The following is a 24,770-nucleotide window of genomic DNA, read 5'->3' on the forward strand; positions in this document are numbered from 1 at the left end:
CATCCTTGAGGCACTGTCCTTTGGAGCAGACATGATATGAATGAAGAACATGCTGTGTCAGCTGAAAAGTTAACACAACTTACTCTACTTTTCCTTTACTTCCTTTCTCCTCTGCTTCCTGTAGGGATCCTGTTCTGCAAAACCTGTTCTGTGTGGTATCTGAGTTAATCCTCCTATGTAGAGATTTTGGGACTGTATGGTTAGAATGCATTCGTAACTCAGGACTAAAGGAGACCTGATACTTCAAACTTCAGAGTATGGAAAGCACCTTATACTGGCAGCATTCAATTTTCTGACTGCTTAGAATTTTATTTGCCAGTCTTGGGTGTTGGTTTTTGTAGCATCCATTGCTGTTTTACCTAAATATTTGTTCTGTTAGGATGTTCTGTTTTTAAAGAGTGAATAAATGGAAGAAACAGAACTATGTGTGCTAAGTCAGAGTAATTGCAAGCAGTAAAGTTATGAGATGTAAAATCTTTGCTATTCTAATTAACTTACAGGTAACATTTTTAGATACTGAGCTGCAGACTGGCCAGTAGAATGTATGACTTTTATAGGTGTTACTTTGTAAAAAGACAACTCACTTGGACATTATTAATTGAGCAGTTAAAACCTGACAGCATTCTAGGCAGACAACATAAGAACTTTTAATCCTAGCTATTGTTTTCAGCTATAGCTTTGAATTATGGCTGTCTAAAAACTACCTTCTGAAACCAGTGTCTCAGATTCCTACTTCTTCACTCTGGCTTCCTCTCTTAAATTTGCTTTGATTTTTATTTGTAACTTCCCCCCCTTTTAGGTTTTACATTTGCACAGACCTCTCCTTTTGCTCGAGGTAATGTTTTCGGTGAACCACCATCTCCTCAGCATCTTAAGCGACAGGAGTCATACAAGAACTTTCTTCGTCTACAGGTGAATGTGCACACCAGTTATCATCTGATTAATTACATTTTAAAAAGAGGGATTATAGTCAAAGTAAATCATCACTGCTGACCAAAGACCTTACCTAATCATAGCCAGTTCTGTCCACAAGAGTTGTACTAACAGCTGCATGCTATTGAGTATCTCAGATTTTGCCTTATATAAGAAATGCTTATAAAAGTGATGCTACTAATAGTTGGCTTCATTAATCTAGATTCTGTCTTTTTTTTCTAAGTACAGCTCTCTGAATAAAATACTGAATTCTCAAACTGTGCATGCAGTACAAGTTTGCATACATAAATATGTAAAGAAACAAAGATGTTTGCCTTTGGAAGTCTATATGATACAAATGGATGTTCATCAGAATGAAATGGTGATCAGTGAGATAATAATAATGTAGTTATTTATTGATGGGTATATAAAACGTGATTGTTCTTCTACCAGCTTCTGTCTTCTGTCCATAATACTTTGCATAAATCTTATGCCACAAGAATTAAATATCAATTTAATTAAATAACAATATCAAGGAAGTCCTAGACAATTTAAGAGTATGAACATCATGTGGTAGTTTGATGTGGATCTCTTAAAAAGAAAAGATCAAAGTTTTTTCCCATGTATAGTGCTGCCAGAAAGAATAAAGAATGGGTAGACCTTTGGCTTCGGTAAGTCAGTGCTGTGTCTAAAAAATTTTATAATTGTGGAAAGGAAAAAGATAATTGCTATGTCTTTTTTTTTTTTTTTTTTTTTTTTGTTTCCCATCTTCCATCATTTAATCAGTGAAGAAAAGTGTTATTCCAAAGTAGAGGAAGTGTTAGGAAATATTCAGGTTTTATTAGTAGCATTTATAACTAGTGTTCTTACTGGATCGTGGTTCCGTAAATAGTGGCCAAAAAGAAACAGTAAAATATCAGCTCATTTTAAAGGGATTCTGAAGCTGAATTGTAAGACTGGCCCTAGAATTCTCTCGGTTGCTCCATACATCTTTGACTGCGCAAGTAGGTACTGCAAAAGTCATAGAAGATTGTGATGGTAAATGTTGTTCATCAGATCATTGCTGGCTATTGACAGTTGAACACTTCTTTTCCTTATTTTCTAGATTGAAGAAAAGAGACGTAGGGAAGAAGCAGAGCGAGAAAAACTTAGAATGGAAGAAGAAAAAGAAGAAAAACGACTAGCTGAACAGAGGATGAGAATTCAAAAAGCATATGAAGATGAACAAGAAGAGAAAAGAAAGAAAGAGGAGGAGGTGTAGTATTTTGATACTTTGACTTTTTCCATCCTAAACTAACCCTTTGTAGTATTTGTCATCTAGATTAAGAAGGTAAACTGGGAAGTGTCCTGTGAATTGATCTTTGTTTTTAAATGAGTCTACATTAGCCAGAGGAGAGGTAGAAAATTGTCAGTATTAACCAGCATATTATTCTCACTATTTATGGTATACTGGCAACTTGAAGTATTGTTAATTCTTCTATGAAAAATTGTATAGTTTTATAATTGGCAGTGATGCTTCCCTTTCTAAAGGAAATTGTTTGTGAGGCCAATAAAAAGCTTTGTCAAATTGGTGAATTAAAAAAAAAAACACCAGCTTTTTTTTTGTTTTGTTTTGTTAGCCTCTTAAATCTCTCTCTCATGGAATTATTTGTATTGTGAATGTAGCTATACAGGAAGATTTCGTACAGCCTTTTTTTGAATTGGCCAGGGTATATCTTTGAGATAAGAATATTGCTTATTTTGGAAGAATGCTAAGCAAATCTAATGCATACTTTTTGTGGAGGTAAACTTGTGATTTAATTCAAACCCAAAAGCTTTGTTTATCAGGTTTGGAAAATTGAATGAATTTGCATAATTCAGAATCTCATAAATACTTGTAGGAAAAGGACACAAGGCCATCAGAGATGGAAAAATCTTTCAGTACCCTGCGGGAGTATGAAAGATCAGTTCAGGATGTAGGACTTCAAGATTTCTAAGACAGAACAGTTAGTTTATATTCTAGATTCTCTTCCCTAATATGAGCAAATTAGTTGGATGAGCCTTGTCTTCTGGATAATAGAGCTGGTCTACTATAGAGTAGGAAGCTAACTGGTATCATCACTTTTCACAGACACAAGACTAAAACTGAGACTGGATGATAATTTTCTCTGTGGGCTTGTGTTAGGGTGGTGCATGTTTGCAGTATGTTTTGTTTGAATCTGAATTTTTGGAAGTGACTCCTACAGTTTAGCCTTAACAGTAGCAGATCCGGGGACACAAACTTGTGTTTATTGAAGTTATTAGGAATTCTGTTAAATGCTGTTAGCAGAGCCAGGACTGCAGATGTTTAATATTTGCATGGCATAGTTTTTAATTTGAATGTTTGAAGTCAGCCTAATGAAATATGCTCTTCATTTCATACTAATCACTTTGTGTATTTTAACTTGTCAAAGAAAAACAAAGTGGAACTATAATAATATTAAGTCTTTTTTATGTACTAATAATGTTTATGTTACAGCGAAGATTGAAAAATAAAGAAATAATTCGATTAGATGAAGAGAGGCAAAAAGAGGCAGAAAAAAGAAGAAAAGAAAAAGCAGAAAAGCGAGATGAACAACTTAGACAATATTTTGAGAAAGAAAAGATGGAAGAGGAAAAGAAGATGGTATGCTTCAGTGACTTTCTAAGACACAAATACTTCTTCCTAACTTTTTAAAAGAACTGAGTTTTAAAGAAATTGCATGATTTCTTAGACCTCTACCTTCAGTGTTGTTCCCCTCTTAGTTTATCAAGCTATGGTACACTTAGCGCACGCACAGAGAACAGCTGATTGAAAAATCAGACGTACTACAGTAGGAACTTATCTTGCTGATCAAATTCACATTAAAATGATAGTAAAAACAAGATAAATACGAGCAAGCTGCGGTCTGTAGTTGATTTTTATATCTGCTGTGAAGTACCGTGGCCTGCTTTTGCTGAGGTCCAAATACAAATAAAAATAAAGTTATATAATTTAAAGGACTGTAGAACTGTTCATCTGTAACAATGATGTTCTGTGTAATTTAATTATTTTCCTTTGACCTGGATGATTTAAGAAGTCCATCACATAGAATTCTGATGGACAAAATCTAAGTAAAATACAGAACTGTTTATCTTCTAGAAATTTCTACATGTCATTTCTCTAAAATGCACAGGTACAATGGAAGTGTCTAGAGGAAAAAAAGATATGTAACTTAACCATAAATTTAAAAAACTACATCATAGAAAAAAAGGATTGAAATTACTGTAAGTAGAAAACAAAATCACATGAAATAATTTTGTAAGTAATTTTATGCGGTTAAGAGTTGAAAGCAAATTAAATAAAAAAAGAATTCAATTAAGATACAAAAAAGCGTTTTTCTGTCAAATTAAAAATATTAACAACATTGTTCCTGTCCAAAGTAATACTTCATTCAGAATCTATAGGAATGTAGTTTCAGTCTTGCTTTCCTCCTTGCAGTTTTCACGGCAGCCTTCTCCCATTGTTTCTGCTCTTCAGAACAAATCAAGAAAAGAAGAAAGGATTCCCTCTGCTGAGAGCCATATATCTTACTATGCACAAGTACGTTTTTTATAGTAAACTTTTACTGATTTAACACAGTACAGTGTATGAAATCCTATCAGGTTTTTAATGTTTGCCAGTTATTACTGGAATACCACAAATAACTGGAGACAGTCTTTCTATTAGCCACTCTTGTAGCTCTGAAATTTAATGTTCAACTTTATTCAAAGGATTGAAGAAATTTTTTTTGGGGTGTATTATTTTAATTTTTTTTCTGCATGCACAAGTTCTGTAGAGATGACCACCTCATTTTTGAGTATACATACTCTGTCCAGACCCCTACCAAGGGTCTAATGATCTCAAGGTTTAGGATAAGAAAGTTTACATCTGATCTAGCAACTCGTGTTCACTCAGAGAAGAACTTACCTCAGGCATGAAGTTTAATGTTGATTCCTAGCTACAGACATTATTGGTTTATCTTTATGTTTTTGAAGGTACAAAAAGATTGTAACTCCTAACGCACTTCACTTTCTTCTTTGCATCATGAATGAGTTACAGTAGTGGTCCTGAGACCACTCATCTCTTTCACTTGGTTTAATCTTCCCTGGGATAATTAAAAAAAAAAAAAAAATTTCTCCTGTGAAGAGTAGATTAAATAATTGTCTAGGATATTTGAATCTCAGGCTACACTTCCAACCTTTTATTGGAAACTTTTTTTTACCAACTATCTGTATGAACTGGGCTAAAAATTTAAAAAATGAATTTGCCATGAAAATGATAATTTGGCAAAATACTTTATAGTGCAGTTTCAGAAAACGTTTTAAGAAAGACCTTAAACCTTTTTTAGAAGTGTTGCTTTCCCTAGATGTCAAGAATGCTCTGGGGGAAGGTCAGTTTATTTCTGTGTCTTTGCAGTACTTGGTGTAGCTTTGTCTTGATCTCTGTGTACTGCATTATAGGTATTACCATAGTCGTTTGGATTATACATTTAAAGATCAGATTTTAAAAAAACCTTAGGCATTAACAACCTGGAAGGTTACTATTCTGTCTTCCAGTCGTAGTGGTAGTGAATGTAAATTGGACATAAAATAAGGAAATAAAATGTACATATGTCTGCTATATTTTCTTCCTTTGACATATTAACATTTCATATCCATTATGATCACTAGGATCCTCCACAACCAAGGGTTCCTTCTCCACCTGTTCCTGCTAGAAGAAATCAGTTGCGTGCATTTGGTAGGTATCGTCTTTATTGCAAGCTCACTTTCTATTACAACGCAATTGTTTTCAGTTACAGTTCTCTTCCTTGCCTGCAAAGGAACAGTCTTACAAAGTTTGCATTTCTATGTCGGTGTTCTCTCTGTCTTAGTATTATCAGCGTATTAGTATGGTATGTCTGAAGTATTAATACAAAATAAAAATGCATTTATTATGTGTCTTCATCAGCAAATTTTTTTTTTGTAAAAACTCTGGTAATGGAGTAGTCTGCATGGGAAGTGCTGGATCTTTCAGTCAGGACAGTAGTGACCACTGTGACCAGAACATTGCAAAATGGGAGAGTTTTGGATTGGCCGAGTAGTGGATTAGACCAACAATGTGTGTAGAACGTTGCAGTCCTAACTCTTAAATTCTACTTTCCGTTGTTAATCTGACTAATTCTCTGCTTGTTCCTCTTAGCTTTCACTGGTGGTTTTAAAATTCAGACATGCTGGAAGGATCTCCTTTGCTCTTTATATGTTAGTTGTCTTGGCAATATGTGGGTGGAAAGCAGTAATTTTTCTTCTGATTCTTTTTTAAAAGCATAAAAGAAACATGTGGAATGTAACAGTAAATTATGTCCTACAAATGCGAACCCCTAGCAGTCAGTACCTGGGTCCATTCTGGGAGTTATGGCTCTTCCACTAAATGGAAGGCAGAGTGGTTCTTAATGCAGCTCTTAGAAATCGATTGACTCAAACCATCTGTCATGAGAGAAATAAAGACATATGAATTAAATCTTGTGTTTGAGGATTTAAGCCAGTAAAACTTGCTTGCCTGCTAGGTTTTGGACTCAGACTACAGGTCAGTAAAATATCAAATTATTAAGCATGTTATTTGGAAAATAAAGAATTTATAAAACTGTTTTAACTTGTGGAGGAATGCTGTCCTGACCACAAAAACCAGCTTAGACCCAAAGTAGGTCTAAAAAGTCAACATAAGCACATACTAAAAATAAGTGTTGAAGTTGGAACTCTTGTTCACTTAAGAGAGTCTGCACTGAGCAGACAGATATCCTACTTTTGAGTCAGGAAACAGAAATGAGGTTGTGTGCTTGCTGATACCACCTCAAATCCTGTCATCTGCTTTTGAGACTCTGAGGACTGTGTAGATTTGCTGATTTCAAAATAAGGCTATTTACCGGCAGCACCCACTTGCTGGTATTTCATAGCTTTTCCTTTTTTAAATACAGTGAAACATTTCCATTGAAGTTAGGATGCTTTCTGCTGTTCAGGGGATCTGGTCCTTGTGCTGTCTTAAAATACAAGCTCTGACCTAATTTCTAGTGTATGAAATGTTGCGATTCTTGTGTATAATCCTTGTTTTAATTAACTGTTCATTATTGCTTTCTCTTTTTTCACCTTACAATTATGAGGCAGGCAGAAAAGTGTCTCTGACACACTCTATTTTTAAATTACTTGTGTTAAATTCTAGAGGAAAGAAAGAATGTGATAAATGAATTATCAGAGATGAGGAAACAGCTTCGTAGTGAAGAGAGGCGGCTGCAGGAACAGTTGCTAAATGTGGTCAGTGATGACGATGTACCGATTACACGGTAAGAATTCAATGTTCAGTTTTAGAAGTTAGATTTTGCACAGGAACTCAAAGCTGCTGTGTATTAGTTAGTATTAGTTGGCTACTATACATGAGTGAAATGAAAATAAAAAGATAGAACTTGTATATAAAATTTTCTTCATTTTTTCTAATGTGTATGGGGTTTTTCCAAGAATCTCACTGAAGTTTAGTGTAAGAGTGGCTGTACTGGCAAGATTGGAAGTTGCCATACTCTGTCTTGGAGAGTGGTCCAAAGCAGATGTCTAAGAATGAATTTTGTCTCATTACCTTTTTTCCTAAGGCATAATTTGTGCCTGTAAACTGCAGTACTACTGCTGATGAATATGCTTATGAATAGCATACTGCTGTGGAAGTACTTTCTTTCTTATTCAAAATCATACCCTTTTTATTTAAAAAAAATTGTTTACTTTCAAAATTTATTAGTTAATCATACCAATTAGTTGGAAAGACTCATCAGATCATCAGTCTTAGTTCCACTCCATAAAGTCTGAGGGTTTATTTTGATTTTAAGTAGGTTATCCCTTTTTATAACACAATATGCAGTGTCATTACTTTCAAATTTATTTTCCTGTTTTGATAGCTTTATTTAAGGATAAAACGATATGAGCTTTATCAATATCATATTTCCATCCAACTCATTAATATTACAGTGTTAAATTATATTCTGCTTCTTTTACAAACTTTTCAAGTGGGAGGAGAGAGAAGAATCCAAAGGACGTATTTGAGATGGCCAGGCTTCGTCTTCAGGCTCCAGTAAGGCGGCCTTCATCAAAGGAGGCACAAGATCCCGTCAATATACAGAATATCTGGGAATTTAATGAACTTAAATACAAAGGCAGGTAGCTCTTCTTGTTATTGAAGAAAGGTAGTGTAACATCTCGTCTTTTCCTCTGTCTTCCATGCTACCCAGGATTTAAAGGCAGAAATAAAAAAATCAAACTCTTCACAGCTCCTGCCCATACACAACATACTCTGTGGACAGCATTTTGCATATGTACAGTGCATATATCCCTCTGTGTGCCCATTTCTACAAGTACACACAATGCACGGTACTGTAATGCTGAGTTATCACTCAGGGCACTCACCTAGCTTCTAGTCCTTACTGCTTTAAACTTCCTATGCATTTGATATTATGATGTTACTGAAAGTAGACTGAATTTGATTTTTTTTTACCCACCAAGAAATTATGATTCTGTGTAACTTTCTGTTTCTCCTTTACCAGAAAACACATTTTTTAATATAGTGAAATTGTAAAATCATTGCTAAAGCAGCTCATCCTCTTGGCCATTGTCACCATTATTTCTAATGTTGTTTATGACTTTGTATCTGTAGCTAGTTCTTTAGAAATGTTTTTCAGAAACATTGGCTTAGGGAAAAATTTAAATTTCACCTCTTTGCTCTAGATTCTGAAACACGTATGGGCTTGAGGCACATGTATCCTGATCCTCCAAGAGACGACCAGACTCTAGAGATTCAACAGCAGGCACTGTTGAGGGAGCAGCAGAAAAAACTTGATAGAATGAGAATGAGGAGAGAAACAGAAGGTAAGGAATGAATGGTCCGAGATAATTTCAATGATTTTTGTTTATTTGTTTTGTATTTGATAAGAATTAAAAAACACGAGCTCTAGTTTTACTTCTTTCAAATTCAATGTCAGCACTGTAGTACAAAACAGTAAAACACCAGTACGCTGAAATTCTGTCATAATGTAAAGCATAAAAAAAAAGAATGCCTTTTTAATTACTGTGACTGTTTCTCTTTGGTTCCCTGAAAGTAATTTAACTAGTGCTTCCTAATTCAGAAAAATGCAAGAGAAAAGTAGTTTGGTTACTGTTTCTTAAAGAAAACTACAGAGCAGTAAAAATCCTCAGCTGATATGTGATAAAAGCATTAGCAGGTAAGTTCCTTGTGGCATTTCTTCAGTTCTCACTGAGGAAGTAAATTGCTTTGAACTGTGAATTGGTTGAAATGCAGTCAGAGTGTCTTCACCTTGGTGTCCTTTTAATTGATTAAATTTCCTTTATTTCCATAGTCTTGGGTTGACTATTTCAAAGTTTCAGAAATCTGTATCCATAAACAGGCTTTGCTTTAGAAACCACATGTAATATGTAACTAGTTTGAGGTTCCAGAATGAAAATGTTGCTTGTATTGCTCAATAGCTATCATCCTAATACTGTAAAATATTAACATCCTACCATAGTAAAATATTTTGTCTGCATATTGCAGCAGCAGTGAAAAGTAAATGTAATGCCCCTTTTTTGCACGCTGCACTTAATTGCAAATGTAATGTTCATTTAGATATCTTTTATGAACAGTCATGAAAGAGCAGTATCTCAAGTTATTTTAGACATTATTTAAAAATATCTTGGAAGTTGCTTCAACCTTTCCAAAAGTTACAGTTGCAACTGTACAAATGAACTCAGTTTTGAGTGCAAGATACAAATTTCTCAGAAAAGTGTTTCCCTCTGTAATTCAGACTGGCCTAACTAAATTTTTGAAGAGAAAGTAACTTTATTTCCGTGGTGGCTTAGCCTTGGCTAGCAGCCAAACTCCCACCCAGCTGCTCACGGGTTCACGTCCCCTCACTCATGCCCCCTTGGCAAGACAGTAGAGGAAATGGGACAAATAAAGCTTGTTGGCTGAGATACAGACAGGGAGATTGCTTACCAATTGCTGTTGCAGGCAAAACAGACTCAACTTGGGGAAAATTAACCTAATAATTATCAATTTAAATATTTAATTACTGATTTTTGAGTAGTGGAAAACAAAAAGACAAATGTCAAAACTACACCTTTTCTGCCCCCTTCCCCATGCCCAACTTCACTCCTTCACTCCCAATGCTCCCCTTCCACCCCAGGTTACGCTCAGTCCCTTTGATGACACGATGAGTGGTGTCAGGCTGGTGGTGGTGGGAATTACAGTCAATACACAGTGGTTTCTCTGTGCTCCTGCTGTCTTCTTGTACCTTTCCATCTGCTCCACCATGGTCTCCTGCAGGGGCTGCAAGGGAATCTCTGCTCCGGCACCTGGAGCACCTCCTCCCCCTCCTTCTCTGACCTTGGTGTCTGCAGGGCTGCTTCTCACACTTTTGTCCTCGCTCCTCACTGCTGTGCTTTGTTTCGCCCTTTCTTAAATATCATAGAATCACAGAATCATAGAATGCTGTGGGTTGGAAGGGACCTTTAGAGGTCATCTAGCCCAACCCCCCTGCAGTGAGCAGGGACAGCTTGAACCAGATCAGGTTGCTCAGAGCCCCGTCCAACCTGACCTTGAATGTTGCCAGGGATGGGGCCTCCACTACCTCTCTGGGCAACCTGTTCCAGTGCTTGACCACCCTCATTGTAAAAAGTTTCTTTCTAATGTCTAGTCTAAACCTATTCTTCTTTAGTTTAAATCCGTTATTCCTTGTTCTGTCACAACAGGCCTTATTAAAAAGATTCTCCCCATCTTTCCTGTAGGCCCCCTTTAAGTACTGGAAGGTCGCAATAAGGTCTCCTCGCAGCCTTCTCTTCTCCAGGCTGAAAAACCCCAACTCTCTCAGCCTGGCCTCATAGGAGAGGTGTTCCAGCCCTCCGATCATTTTGGTGGCCCTCTTCTGGACCTGCTCCAACAGGTCCATGTCCTTCTTGTGCTGAGGGCCCCAGAGCTGGATGCACTACTCCAGATGAGGTCTTACCAGAGCAGAGTAGAGGGGCAGAATCACCTCCCTCGACCTGCTGGCCACGCTTCTTTTGATGCAGCCCAGGATACCGTTGGCTTTCTGGGCTGCAAGCGCACATTGCTGGCTCATGTCCAGCTTTTCATCCACCAGTACCCCCAAGTCCTTCTCCGCAGGGCTGCTCTCAATCTCTTCATCCTCCAACCTGTACTGATATCGGGGGTTGCCCCGTCCCAGGTGCAGGACCTTGCACTTGGGCCTTGTTGAACCTCATGAGGTTCACACAGGCCCCCCTCTCCAGCTTGTCCAGGTCCCTCTGGATGACATCTCGTCCTTCTGGTGTGTCAACCGCACCACTCAGCTTGGTGTCATCTGCAAACTTGCTGAGGGTGCACTCGATCCCACTGTCTATGTCATTGATGAAGATGTTAAATAGCACCGGTCCCCTCAGGGGACCCCTGAGGGACCCCACTTGTCACCGGTCTCCATGTGGACATCGAGCCATTGACCATGACCCTCTGGATGCGACCATCCAGCCAATTCCTTATCCATCGAACAGTCCACCCATCAAACCCATATCTCTCCAATTTAGAGAGAAGGATGTTGTGGGGGACTGTGTCGAACACTTTACAGAAATCCAAGTAGATGACATCCATTGCTTTTCCCTTGTCCACTGATGCAGTCACTCCCTCATAGAAAGCCACTAGGTTGGTCAGGCAGGACTTGCCCTTGGTGAAGCCGTGCTGGCTGTCTCGAATCACCTCCCTGTCCTCCATGTGCTTGAGCATATCTTCTAGGAGGATCTGTTCCATGATCTTCTCGGGCACAGAGGTGAGGCTGACAGGTTGATAGTTCCCAGGGTCCTCCTTTCTTCCCTTTTTAAAGATGGGCACAACAGTCCCCTTCTTCCAGTCAGCAGGGACTTCACCTGACTGCCATGACTTTTCAAATATCATGGAGCGTGGCTTGGCAACTACATCAGTCAATTCCCTCAGGACTCTGGGATGCATCTCATCAGGTCCCATAGACTTGTGTACATTGAGGTTCTTCAGGTGGTCTCGAACCTGATCTTCCTTTACAGTGGGAGGGGCTTTACCCCCCTGGTCCCCATCTTGTGGTCCATTGATTCAGGAAGGGTGAGGAGAGAGGTTGCCGGTGAAGACTGAGGCAAAGAAGATGTTGAGTACCTCAGCCTTCTCCTTGTCCATTGATACAAGTTCGCCTTTCTTGTTCATCAAGGGGGGTACGCTTTCTTTAACCTTCCTTTTCTGGTTGATATACCTGTAGAAGCCCTTCTTGTTATTCTTTACGTCCCTTGCCAAATTCAGCTCCATGCTCGCCTTGGCCTTCCTGACGTCCTCCCTACACAACCGGGCCATTTCCCTGTACTCCTCCCAGGACACCTGTCCCTGCTTCCACTGCCTGTGCAGTTCCCTCTTACTCTTTAGTTTGACCAGCAGGTCTCGACTCAGCCATGCTGGTCTCTTCCCTTCCTTGCCTGATTTTTTACCCTTGGGGACTGATAGCTCTTGTGCTCTATGGAAGGTGTCCTTAAAGATCTGCCAACTCTGTTCTGTTCCCCTGTCCCTGAGGACCGTCTCCCAGGGGGTCCTTCTGACTAACTCCTTGAAGAGCTGGAATTTTGCTTTCCTAAAATTTAGGGTCCTGACTGCACTCCTCGCTTTTCCCATGTCCCTCAGGAGCGTGAACTCCACCAATGCGTGATCACTGCAGCCCAAGCTGCCTCCAGTCTTGACATCACCAATGAGCTCAGTTGCATTGGTGACCATCAGATCCAGTATCGCGTCCCCTTGGGTAGAGGTGTCTGTTACCTGGCTTAGGAATTTGTCGTCTATGCATTCCAGGAATCTCTGGATTGCCTACAGCTCGCCGTGTTGCTTTTCCAGCAAATGTCGGGGTGGTTGAAGTCCCCCAGCAGGACAAGAGTCTGCAAGCACAAAGCCTCCTAGAGCTGGAGGAAGAAGGCTTCGTCAGCAGGCTCCCCTTGATCAGGCGGCCTGTAGTAGACACCAGCCACAAGGTTCCCTTTGTTGCCTCTGTCTCCGACTCTTACCCATAAGCTTTCGACCAGCTCGTGGCTATTCTTCAGGGACAGCTCTTCACACTGTATTGATTTCTTTACGTAGAGGGCAACGCCTCCACCCCTCCTTCCTCGCCTGTCCCTTCTGAAGAGCCTGTAGCCATCAATAGCCACATTCCAGACATGGGATTCGTCCCACCAGGTTTCGGTTATGGCAATCAGGTTGTAGCTGCCTAGTAGCACAGCAGCTTCCAGCTCCTCCTGTTTGTTCCCCATGCTGCGTGCATTCGTGTAGAGGCATTTCATCTGGGCTGTTGGCCGTGTCACCTTCTTAGTGGAACATCCCTTGTTTCCCTCAGGGTGTTTCACGAAGGTTTCCTTGTGAGGTCTAACTATCTCAGGAGCCCCCGGCTCATCTCTGCCAGACTTCAGCTGTGCTGCAGTGTGCCCATCATGCCTCTGTGCAACAGGTTGAGGGCTCACAGTAGCACCCCGTCCCTCTAACCATTGCGTACCATCCCACAGCTTGTCACAGGCAAGCCTGGTACGTTCCCCCTCCCCCTTCACAAGTATGTTTTCACAGAGGCACCACAAGCTCGACTGATGGGCTCAGCTGTGTCCTGGAGTGGGTCCGTTGTGGTACCGGCTGTGCCCAGCACGGGGCAGCCCCTGGCATCTTCTCACAGTGGCCACTCCTGCAGCACCCCCTTGCCACAGACACCCAGTACAATTTCAGATTGCTCCTTAGACTTTCTTTAGCCTTAGAGGTGAGGAGAAAGTTTGGCATGAAAAACCCAAACACATATGAAAGGAAAATTATTACACCTTTCCATACTGCTTTAGGAAAACTGAATGCCTCTTCCTATCACTGGTTGCGCTTTGAGGCTTGTTTGTGTTACCTGTTAATAGACCCATATGTGAGTAAGATTAACAAAGTTGATACCGAGATGTGAAGGGTGACCGTTACTTGCAGGGTGTTTTGTTTGGTACCCTGGTGAGTTTAAAGATGATTCCTATTCCGTCTTGGACAGATGTGCTGGTGTTCAAGCAAGGTGTGCAATATTGCTTATGGATAACATAATTGCAGTTGCAAATAACCATATCTATACCACTTCCTGTGTTACTTACAAGCTCTTGAATATCATTTAATGTCTAAATGGAATGTACAGGGTTGTCTTCAGTCTTCCCCTTTGTAAGATTGACTGAAATGGTGAAAAATAATTCACTAGCCTCAACTGAGATCTGTGTGAGGTTTGGTTTTGGTTTTCTGCCATTAGGGTATTTTTCAATAGGCCAGTCTGAGAAGGCTTTAATTTAATGTTGTCTAGAGAAGATCCTTCATGAGCTAGAAAGCAAATTTGCCTCCTTCATTAATTTTAAGGACAAGCAGTCATTTTAAACATATGCTAATGCTAAATGGATAATGCAGGCTTGCATGGTGACAACCTAAAGAGGCATTTCCTTGGACAATTTAGATTAGTTGGTAGACAAGCAACTGATTTTTAAAACTATTTTCCACTGATGCTTATAAAGGATTCTTGAGCAGCTTTTCTCTCTTTCTCTCTCCTACTGCTTTACAACATCATTTAACTTTATAGTCTGTCACTGTGTATTGAGCAAGACAATGAATTAGTTGCCATGTATCTCTCCATTTCCAGTTTATTTTCCTCAAAGATGAGTTCATCATCTTCCTCTCACTGCAAATAGATGAGTGGTTTTATTGGCTGATTGAAGGCAGAAAGAAAGATGAATTAAAATAATATTTATCTTTGTACTGTGGGCGAAATGTCGTATTATAGGCTGTAGTGGCAAAGGCTTACTTGTTTTCCCACACTATATGTAAGTGTTCTTTACCTTACACGCTTTATATACTGTTTTCCCTCTGATACACTTTTTCTTTCTTTTTTTTCTCTTTATGATAAAGAGAAATATGTGGACTATTAGTGGAACTGTAACCTGAGAAATTAATTATTTTTTTAAATGTCCCAAATTTTTTTAAATGTTTGCTGTGTCCCTATAAATAAGACGGTCTTTTGCAGACTTCTGGATGATCATTAGTTTGGGGGATAGCAGTGAAAGGCACAGGAGCAGGTTTGATGTTGTGCTGCAGTGCTGGGCTCTGCTTGACTGGAGCAGCGTATTGGGAATAGGCTGGTTGTCTGTCCAGGAGGAGTGACAGCCCGTGTGTTACGGTTTTTGATCCTAGACAGGTGGTCAGCTACATGCTGAATAAGTTTGCTAGACAGAGATGCAAGAAATAAAAACTATCTTACTAAATACTTTATTTGAAGACTTAAACCAATAAGAATAGTAACTTCAGGTTCGCTTCTTTGTATTTTCAGCGTGCATGGGGTCATTGTTAGATTAACTTTCAGGATGGTTCTCTGTGCTCTCCAGAGTTGCAGTTTTTATCCTTAGTCCTCTGTGAAATGATCGCTGTCTAGTTCAACCGCTCAGCCTCTCTGAAAGCTGCAAACGTGGTGTGCTCAGCATCTTGAGCGTACATTCACTCTTGGGGCTTCCTGCAGTCTCTTGCTCTGATTATTGCACACTGACAGAAGCCAAGAGAACTGATTTCATCTGACAGTTTATTGTTGCATGGCATCCTTCCTGCTAGTCAAATTGGTTGTTGAGATGTCCCACCTAGGGGACAACATCATTAGTCTTGAGTTCTGTTGATATAAATATGACTGTTTAGCTACACAAACATGCGAATTCCTGGCAAGCAGACGTCTGGAATATAGAATAAATATTTTTTTAGTATCCATGAATTTTAACTACAAAACTGTTGTAATGTTTAGCTTCACTACATATAAATGAGACTCCTGACTTCCTCGGTCTAGCTCTTGATAGGCCACTAAAAATAATGTAAAAAACCAAAGCGGTTCAGGAAATACATGGCTCGGGTGATCCCTAATTATGGAAGAAATAATTCATTTTTGGCTCTCTAATTTTTGAAATTTGATACAGTATTGGTTTTGTTTCCTACTTGGTTCATAGCAAGTTTAAACAAAAATTGATAAATTTAGTGAGATTTCATTACTGTTTTTTTTTTTTTTTGTCCTAGCTGTGAAGTTCAGATGGCATTTAGAGTGTTGCAGTTTAGCACTAGCAGCCACTGGGATGTTGAATACCATTAACTTCCACTCTTTTTTTTTTTTTTTTTTTTTTTTTAAATTCACAAATGTTTTTAATAGAAGAAAAATGTAGCATGTATAAAATTTAATATGTGAAGATGATGGCAAGAAAACCAAAATACTTATGCTAGGGAAGGGAGGATAATCTTTCTTATAGTAAGAGGGCCATCAACTTTGAGTTCTTGGGTACACTTTGGAAAGTAGGTTTCTGTTTAAATGCTTTTTCTTCTGAAGTTACTTAACCTGGTGTGTTTTCTCAGTACCATGTTCCAGTTGTATAAGGATTCAGCAGTGTGCAGAACATATGATAAAAAAAATTTCTTGCTAGCTGTGTGACTGGATATTGTTTAAGATGCAGTAATTCAAATAATAAAGATCTTAAGGTATCAACAAACGAAACATAAGATGGTAAAAGAGAGAAACCAAGTATTCATGCAGCAAGCTTTTGTGTCCTAATATGTTGCTTTGATGGCTTAAACCATGCTGCCTTCCCACAAATTCATAGAATCGTAGAATCGTTTAGGTTGGAAAAGACCCTTAAGATCATCCAGTCTAACCATTAACCTACACTACCAAGTCCACACTAAACCAATCAAGGGTAGACTAGACTAAACCATGTCCCCAAGTTGCCACATCTACCCGTTTTTTGAACACTACCAGGGATGGTGACTCCACCACCTCTCTGGGCAGCCTGTTCCAATGCTTGACTACCCTTTCCGTGAAGAAATTTTTCCTAATTGATGTTTTTTTACATTATTCAGTCAACGCTTGGACATGACCTTTCTATACAGAAAGTGTTCACGATATTGTTGTAAACATAGCACAAAAGTAGTCCTGACTGTTGCAGTATAGAGAACTTTTTCAGAATTCAGCACAATTTAGTGCAATTTTAGTATTTAATGAAGTGTGATCATATCTTCTTAAAAAATGGTTTTCAGTAGCCACAAAAATAGTTCTGCTTCCTTTTTCTGGATAACAAATCAGGTTTTGAACAAGATGGGAAACGGTTGATTTTTATTAGCGATGAACAATATAGTTCTAGTGTGAAAAGTATGTTTGCTCTTTGGGAGAGACTGATGAATCCAGCCTTAAGAAGGGCTTGCACATGCTTAACGTTCTTAGAACTACCAAGTTCTGTTTGATTTCTCAGATTCTACTTAAATTGACATCAGGAAACTGGAATAAACATTGCATTCAAATGTTTTAAAAATATTCATTACAATGTGTGTAATTTTAAAGAAGTAATGCATAGTGGTCTTCATTTTTGTAATAATAGGCTGATAAAACTTTTAATATGTTTTAGTATTTACTGGTTTTATGTTAATACTATCGTTTTGTCCCTTGTCTGTGTGGCTTTTGTTGATCAAGATGATTCTGCTTCTGGTGGTAACCTACAAACCATGGGACTGGTAAGAATAAACCGGCTTTTTTATTATATTACTTTGCCTTTTTCAAGTATGAGAAATATTGAGTCTTTCCCAGATTTGGAGAAAGGAATTACACTGCAGTAACAAGACAGCAAGCTTATTTACTTCTCTTGCTTGTCAATACAATGAGTAACAGCTTCTTTAAACTTGACATACAAGTTGTTTATCTTTGTATATAGAGATAGTTTGATTCTTTAACTCCTTTTTATATTCAATGGTACTTATTTTATATTAATATGATGTTAGATTGCTGCTGGGGGTGGAAATTAGTAGAAAAAGCCAAGCCAGAAGCAGTTGCTCTGAATTCAGGTGGCTTAAGTGATGCACGTGGCAGTCAGTTGGATCCGTTGTCTCAAATGGGACGTTTATTTTCTGACTTCGTGAAAAGAGTGAAGTGCTATCAAATTGGAATTCCGCACTAACCCAAACAACAGAATAAAAGAGTTCAATTGTGTCTCATGGGAATGTGGAACCATAAAAAATGGAAGATTGTGCAGGAGCAAAGCCATTAGCCTCAAGGATAATACTGTAACTACATGCAGAAATGAAACATTTTTTTAATAAAAAAAAAAAATCACCTTAATGCATTTTATAGTTGTAATTTATTGCCTGAAATTCTTATTCAGAGCAATGCTTTGCGGTAAAAAATCTGTTTTCTTTTGTTCTGTTTCCTCTGATAGTTTCTACTGCTTTGACTTCAGAGTGGTTTCAACATAAATTATTCCACAGTAGAATTTCTGTAACAAATGGTTGTAACTATGCAGTGAATGAGAAGTATTACTCTTAGTGCTTGTTATTACTGTGAAGAAATTTGTTATTTTAATGCTTTAATATCAAAGATTGTATGTGGTGGGATAAGTGAAACATAAGGAATCATTCTTCATTTGATCAATACTTCATACAAACCTTAGGGGCAAAGCTCACTGCTAGTGCCGACAGTTCTGAAACTCAAGCAGAGCGATGAGGGTGTATTTCTCGATGGAACTGTCTGTGTTGCACAAATCACCACAACAGTTGCCATGTGTAGGCAATTTCAGCAAATGGGATTACTACAGAATAGTAAAAAAAAAAAAACCCTAATGCTTAAAGTGAACATGAACTATTTAAAAATGTATAGTTTTTTTATAGCCATAAAATAAGGAATAGTACAGAACACTGTAGAGCTGCCGTTTGCTTTGCAGAAGTTTGGCAATTAATTTGCATTCATTATAATTTGGCCCCAGAAAGATATCGAGGTATCTGAATTTGCATGTATTTTGTTTCACTTTTGTAGTTCAGGAATGAGTCTAATGAGTTCTTGAAAAATTCACTGTTGGAATCGGATAGCGCTTTTATCGGTGAGTTTATACTTCCCTGCAACCATATTGTGTACAAACATGTCATTTAATCTAACGATGTGTCTCTGAAATGATTTTTTTACTGTTTTAAAAGTTGCAGTGAGTGTAGACATGGTGATTGTTTTAAAGTATTAGAAAAATTACGCCTTCAAATTTAAATGCAGATCTTTGTGTAATTATACTGCAATAAATTTGTGTAGGTCACACCTAAAAATTAATGATGCTGCTCACTTGCCTTATACCACTTCATATCTTTTAATGAGAAAGCATCTTTCCGTGCTCATTGCTCTGACTGGGATGCTAGCCTTGTCAAGGAGCTTTTTTTGACATCTTCCCAGCTTTGGAGATGGAAAAGCTAATATTTGTTCAGCAAATGTGTTACAATAGTAGAATATTGTCATGGTTTAGCCCCAGCCAGCAACTAAACACCACGCAGCCACTCGCTCACTCCCCCTGCCCCGATGGGATGGGGGAGAGAATTGGAGGAGTAGGAGTGAGGAAACTCCTGGGTTGAGATAAGAACAGTTTAATAGTTGAAATAAAGTAAAATAGTAATGATAGTAATAACAATATAATAATAACAGTAATAATAATATACAAAGCAAGTGACACACAATGCAGTTGCTCACCACCCGCTGACTGATACCCAGCCAGTTCCCGAGCAGCGATCGCTGCCCCCCGGCCAACCCCCCCCCAGTTTATATACTGAGCATGACGTCATATGGTATGGAATAGCCCTTTGGGCAGCTTGGGTCAGGTATCCTGGCTGTGCCCCCTCCCAGTTTCTTGTGCACCTGGCAGAGCATGGGAAGCTGAAAAGTCCTTGACTAGCATAAGCAGTACTTAGCAACAACTAAAACATCAGTGTGTTAGCAGCATTCTTCTCCTACTAAATCCAAAATGCAGCACTATGCCAGCTACTAGGAAGAAAATTAACTCTATCCCAGCCGAAACCAGGACAAATATGCAATGCTCTTCTATCCTGCAGCAAATAAAATAATTTTAATAGCAATCACAGCTTACAATTACAAGCTGTCCATAGTGAAATATAAAAGTGTTGGGCAGCCAGTGATTCTTTTCATTTTTATTATTTTGTTTTACAAGCATGCTCAATGTTAAGTATGATATATGGGTATAAAATTCATTCCAAATTACTCACTTTGCTGCTCACACGTTACTTCATATCACTTGCAATATCATACTTGTAAACATTGTCATTTCTTAATCATCAGAAGTAGGTGATTTTTAGTTTTCTTCAGATTTTTGTGTAGAGGACTATGCCTCACATTGTCTTATGTCTCTTTATTCAACCTTTATATGTGTGTATGTAAAAGTGCTGTTTCAGATGTGTTTTGTTTCCAGTCACTACAAATAATAAGGCTAGAACTTATCTTCTCTTTTTTAAAAAACACAACCAGCTCAGGCCTCTATGCATTATTGTCCATTAGTAGGCATTACAGTACCTTGAAATTCCCTTCAGTCATCTATGGAAAATCATCTTACAAGGTTTTATCTTTGCTGTAGGGGAGATGCAGTAGATTCCTGCAAGTGCTTTTTAATGAAACTAGGTATGTTGCTATGTACCGATGATTGTTATCTCTGGCTTTGGTTAAAAGCAGAATTTTTCATTTGAAATGTATTCAGGCTTATTCTGTTAACATGCAAGTGCCTGAGTACAGGATATAACCTGGTGCTGGGAAGGGCACAGGATGGGGCTTTCAGGCTTGTTCAGTGCATTTGGTACTCACTGTAGTCTGCAGTACATACATACATTCTTCTTCAGGTAGGAAATACTATTTGTTAGTTCCAGACCAGATGATGAGAGGCTGCTTTAGGAGAGTCCATCAGTCTAGAATCTGGCCAAATATCCTGTCTCTAACAGTAGCCAGAATAGGCGCGTGGGGAAGAATAAGAGGAGGGCAGGCATGCAGCAACGCTGTTGAGTGCTCTTCCAGCCTCCTTGTAGCGTAGAGGCTTCCCAAGTCAAATACCGTGTGTTTGCATTTAATGAGTCTTGCTAAGCTGGGTCTTCTAATAGGCTGTCTTTCATGAATGGGAATCAACATTTTTGGATCCCTCTGTTTACCGTCAGCAGTATTGTGTGGATAAATTTCCACAGTATGCCTTGTGTGAAGTATCTCCTTTCATCTGTTCTGAATCTGCAACCTGTGTAATGGGGCGCTTCTTAGTTTATTCACCACTTTCATAAGGTTCATGGTATTTATTGTCCTCTGCTATTTCCTCCTTCTCCCCTTCTAGCTGATTTTTGCAGCTTAGTGAGGTGATGGAGGTAATTTACGATGCTATTCTTCCCCCCCCCCCCCCCTTTTTTTCCTTCTTTTTTTCCCCTCAGATCATTTATGACCCTGTTGAAAAGCATGTTCCCCAATACTGAGCTGTAGGCACTAAAACTTTGTTACCCTCTGCATTATTTGGGCTTTATAAATAGCTATTAAAATTCTGAATATGAATCTGGTGACTTCCATCCCTGAAATGAAAAATAAAACTTCTCATTATCTGTGGGCTGCCTTCTCTGTGAAGTGTGCTGCTCACGTTGTCTGAGGGTCTTTTGTGAAATACTTGTGGTGTATTTTAACAATGTTTTTCATTTCCTAAGAAGAGCATAACACTACCCTCTATTTTGGTGGTGTTTGGTTTTTGGTTTGGTTTGGGTTGGGTTTTTTTTGACATAAGTTTAAAATCTATCTCAGTTTTGTAATACATGTCAGCATTACAAATGAACTTGTCTTTATCTTCTAGGGCTCATAAATTCGAGGCAGTTAGGAATAAAAGGGTTTATCAATTTCCTTTTCCCTTTTTTTGCCTCACTTGCAACTGTAGAATTCATTAGTGTTAATGCAGTGATTTAAAAGCACATCTGTGTAGCAGTATCTGAATGATAGATGCTTAAAGGAACAGGTAGCATCTTATGCTGATGAAACACTAAAGGTACAAATAAATTCTTCTTTAGCTTGTACTTTGTTTCTGTTGTGATAAATTCACATGATTAAACCATTTTTTTGTGTTCTGAGTAATATCACTATTTTGACTATAGTGAAGTTCAACTTTGGTGAAACTGGGGGAGGGAAAAGAGGAGAGGGGAATAAAATTTTTATTTCTAGGGAAAAACCAACTGGTAATACAAAAAAATTTTTAAAAATATCCATCTTTGTTTCTCTACACTTCCTTGATATCAATCAAATTTATTTTTCAAACCTAAATATTGCAATTTTCAACCAAAATAATTAATTAAATTTTAATTTAAAATTTGAAGATCTTTGAAACTCATGAATGATAAAAATACTTCATTAAAATTTATTTTCAAATTGCTTAGGAAATGAAAAACCCATTCTTTCCACAGCTGTGGTTTATTTTTAATGTCACAGTATGCCATTTCAGACAAATGCTGCAGAATTGTTCAGTGCTCTGTGTGTTTGTGTGTGTGTATATATATATTTGCACGCTTTTTTTTTTTTTAACTTAATGTGTCATACTAGACTAAGCCTTTCCAAAAGGTGACTTCGTTGTCACAAAGAGTAATTGGTGGTAATGGGTTCTGTACTGGTTTTGGTAAGCAGAGTCCTTTCTTTTTCTGGGATGCTCCCTTCTTGGAGGTACTAGAGGGACTGAACTAGAAAAGAGAGCCCACTGTCCGCACCAAGCACGGGCAAAGCCGTAAACCAGCCCCCGAGCAGTGGTCGCTGGTCCTGGAGAGAAAAAAAAAAGTACCTGTTTGAAACAGTTTGTGTTTGAAGTAGTTTCCAGAGTCAGCAAAGGAAGGGGAAGTAGGCAAAACAAGTGTGAAGCTGAGACATCACTTTAGGGTTCATTTATATTATAAAAATAGATTAAACTCCCCCTACTGTAATGTGATAGAGGTATGATTAAAAAATTATTTAGTTATTCATTTTTGTATGAACAGATTCTAACACTTCATTACACAAAAAGGCTAAGATATGACTAAGGATATGTGATTAAGGCATTGATTATGTTATCATATTCCATGTAACATTATTGTTCCACGTACAGTTATTATATAGTCCATGCCACATATTTACATACGGAATTTATTACATGGTTGTATCTTTTTATGCCTCCAGTTTGCTAGTGTTCTCTTTTTCAAGCAGAGATACTATACTCATTTGAGTACTCGTTTTCTTTAAATGTCTTGGGATAAACCAGATATGGTGAAGTAAGATAGATGGTGGATTTGCAGGATGTGAAATGCCTTACCCTCTACATATCTCTCTATATATCTCAAGATATTCCTTGCCTTTGCTTGAAGTTCATCCCTTGCTGCTGTTGGTGGTACCTTGTTCTTTTGTCTGCATCTGGATTATCACTGGCTTCACATAAGATGTCCTAATGAATACATTCCTTTGATTCCTGTGATTAAATCAAGTACAATATATTGGCTTATTTTAAAACATAAACAGGTTTGAACACTGTCCAGTATTTTGATTTCTTTGAAAATGATTTCACCTGTTTTTCCAGGTGCTAATGGGGAAACGTTTCCTGCCTTAGGAGAAGTTAATTTATCACCACAGCTTCCACCTTCTGCATGGGAGAGGAGACGAATAAAGCAGAAAGCTTTGGAGTGTGCTGTATGTATGATAACTGGATTGGCTTAAATATGAAGGTGGACCACAGAGCCAACGTCAGACGGTTCCTGTGGTTCCTTAGTGGCTAGACGATATGGATGCTGAGTGTACATGTATAGCTATTTGCCCTCTTAAAAAGGTTGCTATTTAACTGAAGATTTGTGCATTTTTGGACTTTCTACAGGAGGATGTTCCACTGGGCCAGACACCGTTGCTGCAGCCTGACAGCTTTTCTTTGCACTCGAACTTCAGCCTCGATGTTGATCACTTGAAAGGCAAGAATGAAGAACGATTGCACAGACTGACTGAGCTACAGCAGAAATCTGCTTACTTAGGTATGCTCTGTGTAGTAGAGATGATGCAGTGTATACTAAATAATTACAATAATTAAAGGAACAAATATTCATAGACTGCCTGTAGTTGAACAGTGAGCAACTGTTCACTACAACTCAAATGTAGGAATTATTTATAGAGCTCTGTAGCTCTTGCAAGAAGTTCCCCAGCAAACTTCAACACAGCTTTTTAGAGTTAAGTTTAGAGGAAAAGATGCTCTAATTCCTGTCTGATCAGCCACTTGTACTCGTCCTGTCTACCACTTTTAATACTGTGATGTCTCACTGTTAGCAGTAAGATGTGGCTATCCAGCTGCATAGCTGAAATGTCAGTGGAAAGAAATGAAACCCCTGACTGATTAATGTTGATGGAGTTCCTGTGTGTGTTTATTGGCACTCCTAGGAATCAGATGTCTGTGGTCCAACCAGCATGAAGATATGCCAAAAAATTGTGTATGAAGAAGTACTTCAATTTCTAGTTAATTTGGATTTTCTATTGGTTTGTTAACATAAATGATCATTCGGTATTTGAGGTTGATATTGATACCTGTTCCACTATACATGCACTTGAATTTATCACGTATGTCTTGTGACCATATAATATATCAAACTCTGGGAGTTATCTCAGAGCTTCTCCAGGCTGATGGCCTGATGTAGAACCGCTTTGTGTATGAGGTACCAATTATGGCAACCATTAATGGCCTTTAATTTCTCACGGGGACTATGACCCAGTTTGTGCTAATGCTTCTTTCATATGAGTCTGAAATCTCCCTTTTTTTAGGAGGTGGTTGCTATGCTGTCTAGGCAATTACAGTATCAGTATCCTTTTTATGAACTTAATGAGCGTACAGATGCTGACAGTTTTTCTGATTCTGTTGCTATGGGTACTCTTACAAGCACTTCATCCTTTGTTTGTTTGTTTTAACCATCTCACTGTGACTTTTAAGTCACTAAAAAAAAAAAAACCCATTCA

General features: G+C 38.4%; 1 protein-coding gene across 1 annotated transcript in view; it reads left to right on the forward strand.

The window, feature by feature from the left end:
* CSPP1 (centrosome and spindle pole associated protein 1) overlaps window positions 1-24,770 on the forward strand; it is a 68,033-nt gene that overhangs the window by 39,121 nt on the left and 4,142 nt on the right. The window contains exons 20-31 of the mRNA XM_075728233.1: window positions 800-912; window positions 2,018-2,167; window positions 3,410-3,556; window positions 4,391-4,492; window positions 5,602-5,668; window positions 7,124-7,244; window positions 7,954-8,099; window positions 8,668-8,808; window positions 17,469-17,509; window positions 18,801-18,864; window positions 23,359-23,468; window positions 23,650-23,800. Coding sequence (XP_075584348.1) covers window positions 800-912; window positions 2,018-2,167; window positions 3,410-3,556; window positions 4,391-4,492; window positions 5,602-5,668; window positions 7,124-7,244; window positions 7,954-8,099; window positions 8,668-8,808; window positions 17,469-17,509; window positions 18,801-18,864; window positions 23,359-23,468; window positions 23,650-23,800 — 1,353 coding nt within the window. The remainder of the gene's footprint in view (window positions 1-799; window positions 913-2,017; window positions 2,168-3,409; window positions 3,557-4,390; window positions 4,493-5,601; window positions 5,669-7,123; window positions 7,245-7,953; window positions 8,100-8,667; window positions 8,809-17,468; window positions 17,510-18,800; window positions 18,865-23,358; window positions 23,469-23,649; window positions 23,801-24,770) is intronic.

This window comes from Pelecanus crispus, chromosome 2, assembly GCF_030463565.1.
Source record: "Pelecanus crispus isolate bPelCri1 chromosome 2, bPelCri1.pri, whole genome shotgun sequence".
Classification (NCBI taxonomy): domain Eukaryota; kingdom Metazoa; phylum Chordata; class Aves; order Pelecaniformes; family Pelecanidae; genus Pelecanus; species Pelecanus crispus.